This window comes from Tasmannia lanceolata, unplaced genomic scaffold (assembly GCF_043159265.1).
Source record: "Tasmannia lanceolata isolate RefF3 unplaced genomic scaffold, GAP_Taslan_0.1 ptg000008l, whole genome shotgun sequence".
Classification (NCBI taxonomy): domain Eukaryota; kingdom Viridiplantae; phylum Streptophyta; class Magnoliopsida; order Canellales; family Winteraceae; genus Tasmannia; species Tasmannia lanceolata.
The window spans coordinates 66526056-66541793 of NW_027518685.1; the positions used below are offsets into that span (position 1 = coordinate 66526056).

Sequence of the window (15738 nt, forward strand, 5' to 3'; positions counted from 1 at the left end):
GAGACTCAAAAATCACACATTTCTGTAGGTAAATGGATTCAATACCTTTGCAAATATCTTAAAATTCTTTTAACGCAGAAAGTTCCTCTTAAATAGGAGCATTGGTGTTATGAAGTTAGGATGTGCTTATTGGATCCCAACTGGTGTTATGGACTTGAGTGAGGCCAAAGCCTCAATGCATTACATTTCTTAGGTTTAGCTGAGATCAAAAGGGACTCTCCTAATGTCAATAGATGGATGAGCAAACAGAAGAAGTTCCCTTGGATATTGCTAAGAACAACAGGAGAGATCTTGGACGCGTGTCACAAGTAGCATCTTGTAATGTTAATTGTGAGGAAACTCTAATAGCAGAAAGTTTATCAAAGAGAGGAGGTGGCAAAGTGGTTCATTTTATCAGGTCTCAATTCCATCTTCCTTAATCCATGTGTTTTATAGACTCTTTTACTTTCATTTAACAAATGTTCTTGTTAACAATCAAATACAATAAGAAGTACAATAACTAAATGTTTTATGTTCTTTCTTAGTACAGTTCTAGATGTACACCCGCCAACTATAGAAGGATTAAGTACGTCTCCTGCAAGTATTTATAACCAGTCAAGCCAAAAACTTCCACAACAGTAATATTGCATGACAATGTCAGCAGGTAATATTGCATACCCTTCAAATTAGACATGGCATCTATTCACCAACCGTACTTTTTCAAAATATCCCTAGTTCTCTTCCTCAGGCGAGTGAAAACTATAACCATACAAGCAAGAACCCAAGGAGGGAAGGTACCACCAAAGAAGTTTGACTTCTTGATCCAATCTGGAGTTTCCCTCAGAAGCAATGTTATTAGAAGGACCAACACAGCTACACTGGGCAAGATCTTTGATATAGGCTTTACCAAGGAATCCTGCAATCAGCATCAGTGTTTAAAAAAGCGGATTTGACGCGGAACGCGGCCAAGAAAAATCCTTGTTGACTCGGCGCGGACGCGGCCAAGAACGCGGTTAACACGGTTGACAAGGTCATAACTCGGGAGAGTCAAAGGAGTTTATTGACTCTGTAAGGCAAAACGCGGAACGCGGATGTGGTGAAAAGCGGAATGCGGCCGAGGTAAAAAGGAGTCGACTCGGGGGAGTTCCTTGCCGAGTCAAGGAGTTTTTAAACACTGATCAGCATAATGAGAGAGGGAGAGAGATCAATTAACATAATACTTTCTTCAGATAGGGACACTTCAAAAAAAAAAAACAATGAACCTCTGACCAGTACAGAATATTTCCAATATAATTGCAAATTAGAACTGAATAAAACAAAATAGAAAGAACCTGACATTTCTGTAATGGATAAACGAATATGGAATTCAAAATCTGGCAGTCGATGAAAATAGGAAGCCTAATTCTAGACTCAGCGGTGATCATCTTTGGACGCTGAAAGAAAGTGATTCAGGTCTCTCATGCTTGAAGTATTCACTCATTATGAGCATTACAGGGTGTGTGACCCCACTTAATGTGCTTATCATGAAATTTATCGATTGTTTCTATTTTAAGGATGAGATTGGTCTCTCACATACCTTGGTACAACTGGGTCTCAATAAAGGATCAGCAAAAATATACCTTTAGTTCTACGGTATGGAAAAGATAGCTAATCTCAGTAACAAATACCATAAATGTTTATAAAGTTTTCATTTATCTGACCAGCTCATTAGACAAGATTGATTGAAGTTTGAGTCAGTTTATTTGTCAGAAAGGCATGTGACTAGTAAGACAAAACTCATTTCATTCATCTAAGGAAAATAAAAAGGAAACAAAGGAGGGAAAACATCTTAAACCTAATTAAAGTAATACTTATTATAAGGAACAACAGGGAGGGTCATTCAGTGACCCCCCATATCCTCCCCTCTCCCCCCTCTCTGTTTCTGATATATCAGCATTGTAGCCATGCTGAAAGCAGGTACATTCATAACCAGTGGAAGGGCATTTTCCTCGCTTAACTGTATTGAAGATAGAAGCATACTACAGTTGGGGCCTTAGTTGTGAATTTCGTTTCATTTGCCATTTCGCTTTGGCGATCGGAAAAAAATGTTTCGGTATTTGGGTCATTTCGTTCAAAACTTTTTGTTCCCGCTACAACGACTGCAATTTTTTTTAAGAGCTAAAAATATGAAAAAAAATCCAAAATTTCAGAAATTGTTAAAAAAAAAAAAAAACACAACTAAATGAACCAAATAGTAAAAGATCCAATACTTAAAGGAAAATCACTATCAGTTGAACTGCCTATGTTGACCCGTGTTGACTAGTGCACGAAAAGATGAAAAAATTTTAGAGACCAAATTATGAGATATTTTTTTACCGGACTTTTGAGATTTAATAATGTTTGGACATGATAGAATTTAAGAAATTTTAAAATTGGAAAAATACCACATTGAGATGAAAAACAAAATTTTGGACGAATTTCGGACAAAATTGGGCATTTCGCCCATTTCATACAAAATTCCAAATTTCGCCCATTTCGTACAAAATTCCGAATTTCGGGTGAACGAAATGGACCGAAATCCAAAAGGAAATATAATATATGGCCATTCCGTTCCGGAACGAAAGTTTTCGTCCATTCCAGACAAGACGAAACGAAAATGAAAACTTTGGTTGGGGCTCTAATAATTAATGTTCCACAAATTTAAAATCTCTTATATTTTATTGCTTAAATCAGAACCAGCATTGTTACTGTGCTGGTAATTTATACTCTTATTTCCAATAATGAATACAAAAATCCAATGACATTAGAGACCGCCTTCTTAGGAAACATTGTTTAAAGTGCATACAGGTCAACATTAATGTTGGTCAATATGCATAATATATGTAAGTACGTACTATAGGTAGGTACATAGAAAACATTTTTCAATGGAATTCATTGTGGTGGTTGCAGCAGCCATTGACTCTGACGTGGCAGTTGCAGCAGCACCAATCAGGGGCAAAGCCATGAATTTACACTTGGGGGAGACATCTGTGAGGCCAGCCATGCTGTACAGCTCAGAATGTTGGGCCACCAAGAAGCAGCATGTGCATAAGATTAGTGTAGCGGAGATGCGAATGCTTAGATGGAAGTGCGGCCACACAAGGTTAGATAGAATTAAAAATGAAGACATTCTTAAAAACGTGGGGGTGCCACCAATTGAGGAGAAGATGAGAGAGCAACGCTTAAGATGGTTTGGACATATCCAACGTAGGCCTTTGGATGCTCTGGTGAGAAGAGGCGACTTGTGCCAAATTGATAGAGTAAAAAGAGGCAGGGGCAGACCAAAAACAACTTGGCTAGAAACAGTGAGGAAAGACTGGATAGCTAGGAACATAACAGAGAACATGGCCTTGGATAGGAGAGAATGGAAGAAAATGATCCACGTAGAAGAACCCAACTAGAGCCGGGATTAGAGCCGGGTAGATTCCTTTCACCTTCCTCATTAAATTTTTCTAAAGGATTCATTTTCAGCCGACCCCAACTAGTTTGGGACAAAGGCTTTGTTGAATTGAGTTGAGTTGAGTTTTTTGCCACTCAGATAGGTATAAAAGCTGCTGCACACACGAAACATGAGCAGGGAAAGTACAAAGAGTTGGACTGAGGAAGTGCCACATAGTTGGGGGTAGGGTGGATGGACAATCAAACAACCTGTCTATGATAATGCTAACAATGTGTGTATAAAATAATAAGCATTTGTCTGCACTCTGCAGCAACATTGAATTTTCCTAAATTTTCAAGTTATCGTCCCAATTCCAAGCTCAATGACTCTTACCAATAAATTTACATCGAAAGGTAGCATTATGTTTTCATCTAATAATAATATTTCAAAATAATCAAATTAAACAATCAGACCATATGTTGAATTATTTCCAAATAAAGATGAACACCAAGATCAAAGAAATAAACAAATGAAGATAAAATCAATACCTTGGGCTTTCCATCAATGAAAATCACGGATCCATCAGCGTAAGGGCGCAATGACTTTCCATTTCTAGGGTTAAAACGGATGGGAACGCCTCTACCCGAGGCAGGATTGAATGCGAAGAGAGATTTGAGATTGTACTTGTCGAGAATCTCCATAATTTCCAACTGATCTCGATCCCATCCTCCTAAACTCGATTTGAAGACCTCAATTGGGCCTTTTCCACGCCGGAAGAGGTGGATCTCCACCTCTGGAACTTGCGTCTTCACGGATCTAGGGTTAGGGTTAGGGTTAGGGTTTGGTCGAGGAGATTGGTCACTGCTCGTCTCCTCAATCTTCTTTCTCGCTCTCTTTCTCCATTTCAACGGAATCTCGCGAGAAAAACATTTCTGGAAAACTATTTCTTGGGAAAAAATAATTCTTTTCACTTGGGCTCTGTTCACTTGTTTTCCCGGGAAAGGAAAATAAAATGTTTCCCGGTAATCTGACTTGGCATTAGGAAAAGAAATCCAGGGAATATGTGCAGGAAAAGGTTTCCTTGGACTGTTTCTAGACTATTCACTTGCGCAGGAAAAGGTTTCTAGGGAAACTGCTTGCCCTTCTTTTTGCACTAATTTTTCAGGGGAACGAAATCCATGTATTTTTTGTAGGAAATGAAATCCCTAAAGGGGGGATGGGCTTTTCCATGTTATTTTTGACTTATTGGAGAAATTTCACATGTGTAATTCTATTTTCACTAGAAAGCCAGTGAACACCAGAATTCTGTCTTGTCAAGAAAAAAAAGAGGTTGTTTTCCAGGCTTTCCAGGGAACGCAAGTGAACAAAGCTTTGGGAAAAAGTTTTATTTCCACAATTTAGGGGGAAATGAGAGTGTAAGGTGTTAACAAGGAGGAGACAAGCATTGGATTACCTAGAACTTATCTTGTAGGATGGTATTAAGTAGTGTTTGGTTGTCATCCTCGTAGAAGAGTAGCGGTAGGGGGGTGTCATTGCCAATATTAAGAGAGAAGAAAGGATGAGGGAAGAGTGAAAGTGAGAAAAGCATTATTCCCAAGAAACTCAAGCAAAATTCTGCCTTTTTTGTGGTTTTAGCTTGAAGATTACAGGGATGAGAATTGGGTGACACATGAGCAAACAAGCAATGATTAACCACGAGACATCCCTGGGTAGTCAGTGTGCACTAATAGCCACTCAGTTCAAAAGATAGAGGCCACAATTAATTTTGGGAACTGTTATCAGCACTACTGTAGTTTGATGAGGGCACTCCTCATTTTATTAAAAGTAAGGTATGGCCCGTACCATAGGATGATCCAAACCGTCTATTAAATGGGCCACAACCTAAATAGGTTGTGCCCAAAAATCATTTCCATGGGCTGATCGTATCCCTCCAATCTGAATGTTTCATAGGGTTGATCCTAACCCGGTATAGATCGAGGGTTAGAATCAACCAATGGAAATAATTTTTGGGGGACAACCTATTCAGGCTATGGCCCATCTAATGGACGGTTTGGATCATCCTATGGTGCGGTCCGTACTATACTTTTAATAAAGTGAGGAGTGCACTCATCAAAATACAGTAGTGCTGATAACATTTCCCTTAATTTTAAAGCATTTCAAGTTTAAAAATAAAAAATGAAAGTTAGCAGTAAATTCCCTCTCAAGGGCGTGGGGCAGTTGTGAACAGTTACAGAGTGATTGGTGCTGTTGGTCTAAACAGTAACCATAAAGCCGGCCAATTGAGGTTCAGATAATCTCGACAAGAGAGATCTATGAAATCTCATTTAGGGTTCCACCAAGACAAGAGAAACTATTAATTTTAGGGCAGTGATAAATCGACCCCCAGAGGAGAGAGAGATAGACATAGGGGGTCGATTTAAGATATATGGGGGTCGATTTATCACTCCCCTAATTTTAATTTTAATAGTCGTTTATTTGGAAGTGCAGTCAGAACTCAAGTACAGGCCCCTATACATACTACCTTGTAGGAATAAAAATTACAATTTTACCATTGCTTTTAAAATTGACCTTCTGCATAGGTATTATAGCGATGTAGCAGAAGCTTAGGTATATGGGGTCTGTTTAAGGTAATGGGATTAGTTGAAGGAAAAGGGATGTGAAAAGTTGAAAATGGTTGTTGGAATTATTTGAAAAAGTATAATTATTTAAGGAATGATAGAATGAAGGGCACCTTTGCAAAAATCAGCTCCAAGGGCACCCCTATTGGTTACTTTATGAAAAGTGCAGCCCTGAAAAAAGAGGGAATGCGCCTAAAAAGTGGAAACCACGTTGACTTTGTAAAAAGCAACCAGGTGCCCTTGGAGCTGATTTTTGCAAGAGCGCCCTTCATTCTATCATTCCTCTAATTAGAATTTTCTTATAAACTATCATAAGAGAATTCTATCATAATTATAATATGGGCAGTGATAAATCGACTCCCAAATATCTTAAATCGACTCCCCATGTGTCTATCTCTCTCCTCTTTCTCTCTCTAACCCAGAGGAAAGAGAAAGACACATGGGGAGTCGATTTGAGATATATGGGGGGTCATGGACCATCCTAGTTCAGCAAAAGAAAACTTTCCAACCACAACCTCCTGTTATCTCAGTGAGCTACCCGTGATTCCTCCACACTAGGACTAGGTCTTGCATTTCTCCAATTTTGAAGGAAAAAAATGGTCATCCTTTGCCTAGTCTTGTAATTAACCAATTCAGCCATCATCAATTGATAATTACAATAAAGCCATTATATCCACAATGCCCTATGTTATGTATGCGACCTGACCTATGCTTTTCAGTGAGAACGCCTGGTAGGTTCCAGCAAAATCTAGGATCATTATACTAGAAAGTTGTAATTAGGGTACTTAGATACCTCAATGGTACCGAGGAATATGCACTGATTTATGAAAGTGCGGAACTAATACAATAAGGTTGAAAATGTTGTCGGGGAAAGGGTAATGAAATCAATAATGGAATCCATTGCGCATTGTGATAATCATTCAAGAATGACAATTACTAAGACCTAAAAGAGGGTAAACAGAGATCCAAAATTAGACCTGAAGGCACCCAAAACATCATGTGAACATTGATAATAGGTCTTATAGAGTTTTGTTCATTATAGAAATTGGTAGGTTGGGTTATTATTGTTTATAGAGATTTTTATTCTTAATTTTTAGGCAAGGTTTAACTATGTTTTGAGGGGTAATGGATAATAAAATTATGAATATAAAGTAAAATACTTAGTATTTCTTTATCTTAGATTGCTCTAAAATAAAAATTAAGGTTTATTTAAGATGATTTAAGGACAAAAATTGATTACATATGTATGGTTAGGATTAAACTAGGATTTTAAGGCGTTTTAGGCCTATACATGTATGTAATTTTGATATAATATTTAGGAGGAAAATGAGTAGTTATGAGTTTTCATTTTTATGTTTTGGATTTTACCTTTTACTTTGGTCATATTTTGACAGCACAGAGTATAATTTTATCTCCCAAGATTGGATTTGTGAGATTGTTCAATTCTTTAGTAAATTTTCTACTTTTGGTGGATTAATAGTAGTTTGCTTGCACCACTTTCACTTTGAATATTTTCATTCTTCAATAAGCATTCTAGTATAATCTGCACAAGATAATCGATTTCTTAAGAAATTTTTTTCCTTCAGGCTCTATATGGTTATAAGTAAATTGAGCTTGAAACAAATCTTACGTCCGAAAGAAATGGATCATAGAAAACAATTTCTTTAAAAGGTTTGTTAATGTCAATTTTTAGGTTAAATTTATTTCAGGGGATAGCATAACCTCAACAAAATCATTAGACAAGGAAAAAAATTCCAGGAAATTTTGCCAGTCTTGCACTACAGGATTATGTTTAACCTTATCGTTGATCCATGCAATGGTATGTGTTTTTCTTCTTATGTTTATGGCATATGCTTGAATAATGTATTTTCAAATTTCAAACATGATATAGCTGTACACTATATAGCTGAAGATTAATCAGGTTCCCATTGGAAATGGAGTTTCTTTTGCTATATCCCACAAATTTTGAATGTTCATATTTATATGTTCAGGGCTTGATAAAAGAGATCACATATCTGTTCAGTATGAGCCAGTCTTGGCCTGTGTTAGCTACCTAACCAATTCCTCGGAAGCCTCAGGACTGATGGAATGTGTTGCGTTAGGCTCTTAAACTACTCGGGATCATAACATTCTACTGCGGAGTCTTTGAAGGCTTTCACTCTGGTTGTTCTCAAGGGCCCCTACCACCACCAGCCCGCAGCCCGCTCTGTGCCGGCTTTCATTCTAGTTGTTTTTCATCCGGTGGCCTACTCTATGGCGGCTTTCACTTTAGTTGCTCTATATAGCAGTTTTCACATGTCGCCCCTTCCGTTAGTCAAGCACAAGCACGAGCTCTAGATACCAAATGTTGGATACCTCAATACATCAAAAAGCCCCAAGAGATGGAACATGTTAGGATAGGGCCTTAAACCATTTAGGATCATAACCGTGTGGGTGGGGGTGCAACCAGGGTCAATTTTTAGGAATTCGGGTTGTGCGGGTCGATTTTTAGGAATTCGGGTTGAGCTTTTACCATAAAATCGAGCCGGTTCAGGTTTATTCCAATTCTTTTTTTTAGCGAACCATGTTGCACTTCTATTTCTATTGTCTGCTTCTGGCCCAGCAAGTCTTGTAAGCTAGTAAGCCTCTACTGCCTAGAAGATTTTGCTCTTTTGGAATTCAAACTAATATTTGGGGATTCAAAGTCTCTCTCATTAGGAGTCACTTGCTCCCCACCACTAGAAGCTTCTGCTGATGGAGGGCTGGCAGTCAGTACATCCCACAAGTTCAAAGACAAAACTAGTTAAACTAATTCAACAGTTATTTTATGGTTACAAAAATATTACAACATAGAACAACTAGTTCCTCACATATACACAACAGTATCAAGAAGAAGAAGAAGAAGAAAAAGTAATTACCTAGTGGGATTTTGATTTTCTACTAATCACGCAAGAATGTCAGATGAATCAGCTCCTCGAGCAACTTTGATGAAGACATCCTCCAAGGTAGTATCAGCCAAACCCCATGCATAAATAGTGAACTTGGTCCTTGCATTCTCAACTGCTTGGAAAACATCAGAAATTCTAATTTCTTGCTTTGGCAATTCAAACTTTTGGGTTCCTGATATATGATATATCTTGTTTGCACTTGGAGAAAGTTGGTGCACTAGGTTCTCCACTTCGTCTTCTTGATTCGAAGATGTCGTCATTGTAAACACATAAGATCCTCCATATCTAGCCTTTAGCTGAAACACAACCAATTTAGAAGTAATTTGTTTATCATGTTGCTTGTTGTTGGTTTGTATTTGGATTTGTGTCATTAGAGTTCGAGGCAAGAATCTCCCATGAACATATTAATGTCACTTCAATTGGTTAACATAAAGGACATGGTTGGCAACCATGAAAAAATACTCCATGGAATATTAGTGGGGCCAGTTGTTCCATATGGACAGAGAGGGAGAGATTTGAGAGGGTGAGAGTGAGGGGAGCATGAAACAGGGAAAATACTCAACTTGAAATAGAGCATGAAACAGGGAAAATACTCAATTTGAAATAGCAATTTTTTTCACTATTTTTAGGGATTTCTCATACTTTCTCCATGCTCTCTCCCATCATGCCTCTCCACAGTCTATGCCCCTCCCTCAGCTTCTCTTTCACAATTGGGCCCATAAATATTCCATGAAATAATTTTTCATGGTTGCCAAACATGGCCTAAGATCACGGGTTCGATGCTAGCTTAACTACTTAAAGAAAGTAGGAGACGATGTTCTCTCAAAACAATACTAATAACACTTTAATTTCAGTAAATTAAGTACATTTACCTCTTTTGGGTTTCCTATGCACTGCAAGCTGCCGCCCACAAAGATTCCCAACCGGTCGCAAAGAACCTCTGCCTCTTCCATTGAATGTGCTGTCATAAGCAGGTAAGCTTTTAATTAAGAAATCTAATATAGCATCAATGGAAGAACTAAATTACGGGTTACTTTGATGTCGACACACAAGTATTTACATAGAAAGTCACATTTATTGGCTAAAAAAGCTTGCTTTTGTTGAAACTGACGATCAATCCAACCAAAGGAACCCAGTTAAAATGGACACACTTGGAGAAATTCATAATGACAAGGAATATTATGTATTACTAGTGAGTATAATTGCACGGTCTTTCTTTGCGCGCTTCACAACATCCCATAAGTTCTTTCTGGAAGCTGGATCTAATCCGGTACTAGGCTCATCCATATAGACAACCTATCAAGATTTTTGAGGAATAGATTGTCAGTTAGTTTTGCAATGTCAGTATATTTGAACACTATGACTAATATGGAAGTTAATGGAATACAGGCTAAACATACTTTAGGATCCCCAATCAAAGAAATAGCAACACTAAGCCTCCTTTTCATACCACCACTATATTTGCCAGCATGTTTATCACCAACACCTCCATGGAAGAGATTTACACTTTTCAAAGATTCTTCCACTGCCTGCAACAACACAACAAAAAAGGATTGAAAGAACTACGATATGGGCCTGTAAAGACATATGTTGGTGAAAAATATATTTGAGACATTTTTTCAGTTCATACAAAGGCCATTTCAGTGGGTTTGTCTACTAGTGCACTCACAATTTGAGGTACAATTATTATATGATGAATGACCAAGGATCCCTCTTTAAATAACCATTCTCATAGTAAAAAAGAAATAGAGATGTGGACTCGTCTCTTCTTGCTCTTGGTAAGGAAGCTACCTCTTGGTTGTGGTGGTTATAGTTATGGTTTTTAATTTCGGCGAAATCCGCGGTTGGGACCGAACCGAAATTTCGGAAATTTCCGACAAAATGAATTTTTTTTCAAAAATATATTATTTTTTATTTTTCCGAAATTTTGGCCAATATGCAAAATTTCGGTAAATTAATACTTTTTTACTGGCGAAATTTCAGTTCCGGCCAAGGCCGAAACTGAAACTGAAATTTAAATCCATGGCCATAGTTTCATTCCGATTCTTGCTAATCCAGTTTCCATAGAAAGAAATAAGCACATTAGAACACAATCCGCTTTTTTGAGGCGAGGCTACATTAAGGTATTTTTCAGCTTGGGGTGGGTAATGATTGGAAAATAAACTATTTATTTAATTTTCACTTTGGTAATGTACTAAAGATTGTCATCATTACCTGGTTGCGAAACTAGGGCATGATTACCTAATATGCACTTGTGTTTGAGATGCGCCAATGGACTCTCTTTGTATCATTAATCAGGTAATGGTGCATACCTCATGAATTAAGTATATACAAGTGTTCTTTCTAATAGTAAACGACTAATTCTACACGTCAGTTTTAAATGAAACTCAAATTAAATTGAAAGAATTATATGAAAAGCAAGCCAGTTACTTGTACTTACATGTGTTAAGGCAGCACCTTTGAGGTTCTTCAATCTACCATAAAATAGAAGGTGCTCTCGACCTGTTAGAGCCTCCCAAAGCAAGCTGTATTGCAGTTCAGTTATTAGAAGGCAAAAAAACCACACACACACACACACACACACACACACATATATATATATATATATATATATATATATGTATGTATGAGAGAACATTTCCTACACACTTGCAGTTCAGTTATTAGAAGGCAAAAAAACCACACACACACACACACACACACTTACCTACACAAGTGTGTAGGAAATGTTCTCTCTCTCTCTCTCTCTCTCTCTCTCTCTCTCTCTCTCTCTATATATATATATATATATATATATATATATATATATATATATACATACAGAGAAAACGGTTCCTACACATATGTGTAGAGAGTTCTCTACACACTAGCTTAAAATACAGTGGGGGCCCACATTGTTTGGGTGATCCAAGCCATCCATTTTAAAGGCCCTCACATAGATAGGGTGTCTACAAAAAATCAGATCCATAGGATCATCCCAACCCTACGATTTGTGGAGGTAAAATGGATGTCTTTAAACCTTCACAAATTAGTCCATTTTTTGCCTCCACAGTTCAAATGGTTAGGATGATCCTATGGATCTGATTTTTTATGGACACCCTATCTATGTGAGGGCCTTAAAAATGAATGGTTTGGATCACCCAAATAATGTGGCCCCCACTGTATTTTAAGCTAGTGTGTAGATAACTTATCTACACATATGTGTAGGAACCGTTTTCTCATATATATATATATATATATATATATATATATATATATATATATGAATTAATTAAGAAGGCAAGAAAACTGATATAACTTCCCCAATCGGTTATTATCATACTACATCAAATAATGCTACATTTTATTCCATTTCAACCATGAATGTGAATATTGCTTACTCGTGTTGTGGACATACACCCATGCTAGTGTATATTTTGTCCATATCAGTTCGAATGTCCAATCCCTGAACGAATGCAGCACCAGAGGTTGGAGTGATGAGCCCAATCATCTGTGAATATATTAAAAGAAAAGAAATAAAATGAGATTTTGATCCTATCTCTTACTTAAGTTTACGTAATGAAATTCTAAACATTAAACAAAATAGTTATAGACATTTAACCATCATATTAACAAAATCTTCTGAGTTTAGAGAAATATCTGCTAACCATGTTGATAAAAGAGGTTTTTCCAGCACCATTGGGGCCAAGCATACCAAAGCATTCCCCTCGAGGCAGAGCAAGAGATAACCCACGAACTGCGAATTTCTCAGGGTTTCCATCCCTTCCTGGATACACCTTTTTGAGGTTGTCACAGATGATGGCGTGACTCGTAGCAGGCTCCAGTAGTAACTGTCTAACCTTCTCACTCTGAAATATATTAAGAAAAGGATAAGATATTAAATTTAAGAAATATTTGAAAGTAAATAGTTTAAATAAACATGGAACACCCAAGACTATCCAAGACATATTATAATACCAGTAGGGGCTGAATCTATGCTTTATAAAAGTTTCTCTAATAAACTATAAATGAATATTATAATTTTTATGCAATGAAAACAACACAAAATTTATAATTTTTAGTTCTTATTCAAGATCTAAAGATAAAAGGACAAGTGCTTCGGAGTTCAGTTAAAAAGGGTTCCCATCAGAAACAAAATTCCTGAACAATTATATCAGAACAACATTATGATTCTGATAGCATCCAGAGTCCTGCATTAAAAATGCTGACAATAGAATGTGGAAAGCGGTATGGAGTTAAATGTAAAAATTATGAATTTTAATGGCCGACCCCAACGAGTTTGGGACAAAGGCTTAATTGAGTTGAGTTAAGAATGTCACAGCATCCAATTTGAACCCTCATAATGATAACTGAGCTTCTAATAGATCCATATGTACTGCCAAATAGCCAACGAGAAATCTTTCAGATTCTAAAGAGGAAAAAGCGAGATGGTTATACCGTGAAGATCCTTTATGACACTGAATTTTAAGTTGGGCATGTTTATCAAAAACGAATACATACCGGTTTTTGTTGGAAATTTCGATGAAATCCTACAAAATCATGGAAATGTATGGAAACATATGCAAATGATAGAATTTTAAGATGAAACTTCAGGAAATCCTCGAATAAGCACAAACACACAAACACACAAATACTTCAGGAAATGCTAGAATAAGCACAAATACACACTTACAAACTATCTTATAAGCAAGATAACAATCCAAAATAGTTTAACAATTTCTAACACCTAGTGGCATTCACAAAATGCATATCTGATAATTCAGTAGATACCACATTTCACATGTCATTTACACACTCACACACAAAAATAATATATAAATTATATTTCACAGAGTTCATATAAATAAAATATATAACATACTGATATAGTATACCACTAATACACTTAAAATTTGGTTTTGGTATGCGTTTCAATTCTAAAAGCAGTTTCAGTGTGGAGGGAAACGGAAACATTTTAGTCATTTCGTAAACTTATGGTAGCAACGAAAGACCTTTATAGATGCTAAAAAATAGCTGCAAAGAGAAACACACAATACTAAAAGATGTATTTAACAGTGTAGTAAAATAAATGATGCATAAAGACCATACCTCTTGGGCAACATCAGGTTTCTCCATTTCTATAGATACTTTTGATCCCTGCCTTTTCAAGCTTGGCTTCCAAAGTGATGGCAAAGGCTTTTTCTTAAAGTATTCCAGAAAAAATAGAGGATGTTTTCTGATTCCACTACCTAAGGAGGCAACTTGATCTAAATAATATGCAATTGGAACCAATACTATCCATTCTACAATCATGATGACTAAGACAGCTCGCATTCCATTTTCACTATCATTCAAATTTCTCCAACGCATCCCCGAATTTCCCGTATAATATCCAGTGAAGGAATATTGTGCAAGCTCATATAGCCCTCGATATAGAGAAAATCCAGGAATAATCTCCATAACTAAAACCCAACCTCCTGCAATATTAATAATGCAAACGGTTGGATAAAATGAAGAATATCAAATAATTATGAATAAAAAAAAAAATAAAGATAATGGGAACTAGTTTTAATATTCTTTTTCATTTGTGCACTTACTTGAAAAGGATCTATCTTCAACGAAAAACTGGAAAAGATAGGCCCCTAGGAGCCCCGATCCGAACACGTATATGTACCCAATAACTGAGGTCAACAAATTCAATAATAAAAATGTGTCACTTAAGGTTGTGAATAAATATAGGCTTTACTCTTTATTTATGATAGATTCATTCTAATGGAGTCAGACCTGTAGCAGTCTTGACGTCTGAAAAAATTGTTGCCGCCAGAAAAGCCAGTGCAATCTGTAAGTTTATATAAATGAAAAAGAACACGAACTGTATGCTATAGTCGTTCAGTGTGAAGAATTTTAAACCTGAAAATAAGGAACTGATTGAATTGAAGTGCTCGATCTGAAATAACTCTAAACCAAAATATTTCTATAAATATTATCTTACCTATAAGAGATCCAAATATCACAAAGCATAACATATAGAATGAAGATATAAAAAGAAAATAAGCATAAGATATCATCCAATAAGGGCCATCCCCAAGTCCATGCATTTTCATCATGATTCGTAGATTCCGTTGCTTCTCATAAACCAGATTTGTCAATATAACCTACATTGTAAGGCAGAAAAGTAGAAAACTAGTCAGATCAGTATAGCCAACTCAATCGCAGAAATAAGTAAGTTAAACAAATATTAAGAGAATGGAAAATAAAAATACCGCGTGTAAACAATATTTCATTACTATATTTGATTGTTGACCTAAATTCTGAAGAAAGAAGGCATTTTATTAAAGCCTAGAAAGATAAGATCCAATACAACATTAAAAAAGAAGAAGAAGCCTTCTAATTTCTGTTGTTTGGTTTTCTGTTTTACACTTTACACACCTGGCCTTGGACACATTTATTTTCTAGATAATCTAAGCAAATAGGAATAAGTTTGGTGGGAAGTGTCTTAAGAGTGGCTTTTGAAGGAAATGTGGTGTAGGCTACAAGGAGTTTTTGTCAATGGATGTTGCTCTCAAAGGCTTTCCCTTCTTCTTTTTTTAATGGTTCAAGGCCTTCCCTTATCTAAAAAGGGAAATCTCTTTCCGATTAGTATTTCTTAGTTGGAATTAGCTTGTAACGAGGTGAATAGTAACAGCAGTGGCGCCTTCTTTCTTCCATGTTGTTCACGTACCCAAAAGAATAAAAGTGGTAAACCAAACAATGATAAGGAAAAATTTATGAGGAGAAAGATGTTACAATTTCTCACACTAAAATCATTAACCATGATTCATCTAAGGTGACCTTTATC

General features: G+C 36.5%; 2 protein-coding genes across 2 annotated transcripts in view; both read right to left on the minus strand.

The window, feature by feature from the left end:
* Positions 1–411: 411 nt before the first annotated feature.
* LOC143883221 (uncharacterized) lies at positions 412–4909 on the minus strand. Its single transcript, XM_077386573.1, has 3 exons — positions 4830–4909; positions 3925–4468; positions 412–895 (listed from the first exon to the last, which is right to left on the minus strand). The coding sequence occupies exons 1-3, from the start codon at positions 4907–4909 to the stop codon at positions 683–685; spliced, it is 837 nt and encodes a 278-aa protein (XP_077242688.1). The 3' UTR covers positions 412–682.
* Positions 4910–8776: 3867 nt separating this feature from the next.
* The window catches only part of LOC143885489 (ABC transporter A family member 7-like), a 37028-nt gene continuing 30066 nt past the window's right edge, over positions 8777–15738 (minus strand). Inside the window, exons 8-18 of the mRNA XM_077389698.1 lie at positions 14893–15055; positions 14685–14810; positions 14498–14581; positions 14010–14377; positions 12569–12769; positions 12302–12411; positions 11362–11446; positions 10322–10450; positions 10112–10217; positions 9794–9882; positions 8777–9217 (exon numbers count right to left, since the gene is read on the minus strand). Coding sequence (XP_077245813.1) covers positions 8918–9217; positions 9794–9882; positions 10112–10217; positions 10322–10450; positions 11362–11446; positions 12302–12411; positions 12569–12769; positions 14010–14377; positions 14498–14581; positions 14685–14810; positions 14893–15055 — 1761 coding nt within the window. The 3' untranslated portion in view covers positions 8777–8917. The remainder of the gene's footprint in view (positions 9218–9793; positions 9883–10111; positions 10218–10321; positions 10451–11361; positions 11447–12301; positions 12412–12568; positions 12770–14009; positions 14378–14497; positions 14582–14684; positions 14811–14892; positions 15056–15738) is intronic.

Bases quoted from the DNA above. Each gene is read 5' to 3' on its own strand.
- LOC143883221 (XM_077386573.1), bottom strand. From the start codon at position 4,909: ATGACACCCCCCTACCGCTACTCTTCTACGAGGATGACAACCAAACAC. The intron at 4,469-4,829 runs GTAATCCAATGC...TGAATAGTCTAG, and splicing joins TCCTACAAGATAAGTTCTAG to AAACAGTCCAAGGAAACCTT. The intron at 896-3,924 runs GTATTGATTTTA...TGCTGATTGCAG, and splicing joins TCATTGATGGAAAGCCCAAG to GATTCCTTGGTAAAGCCTAT.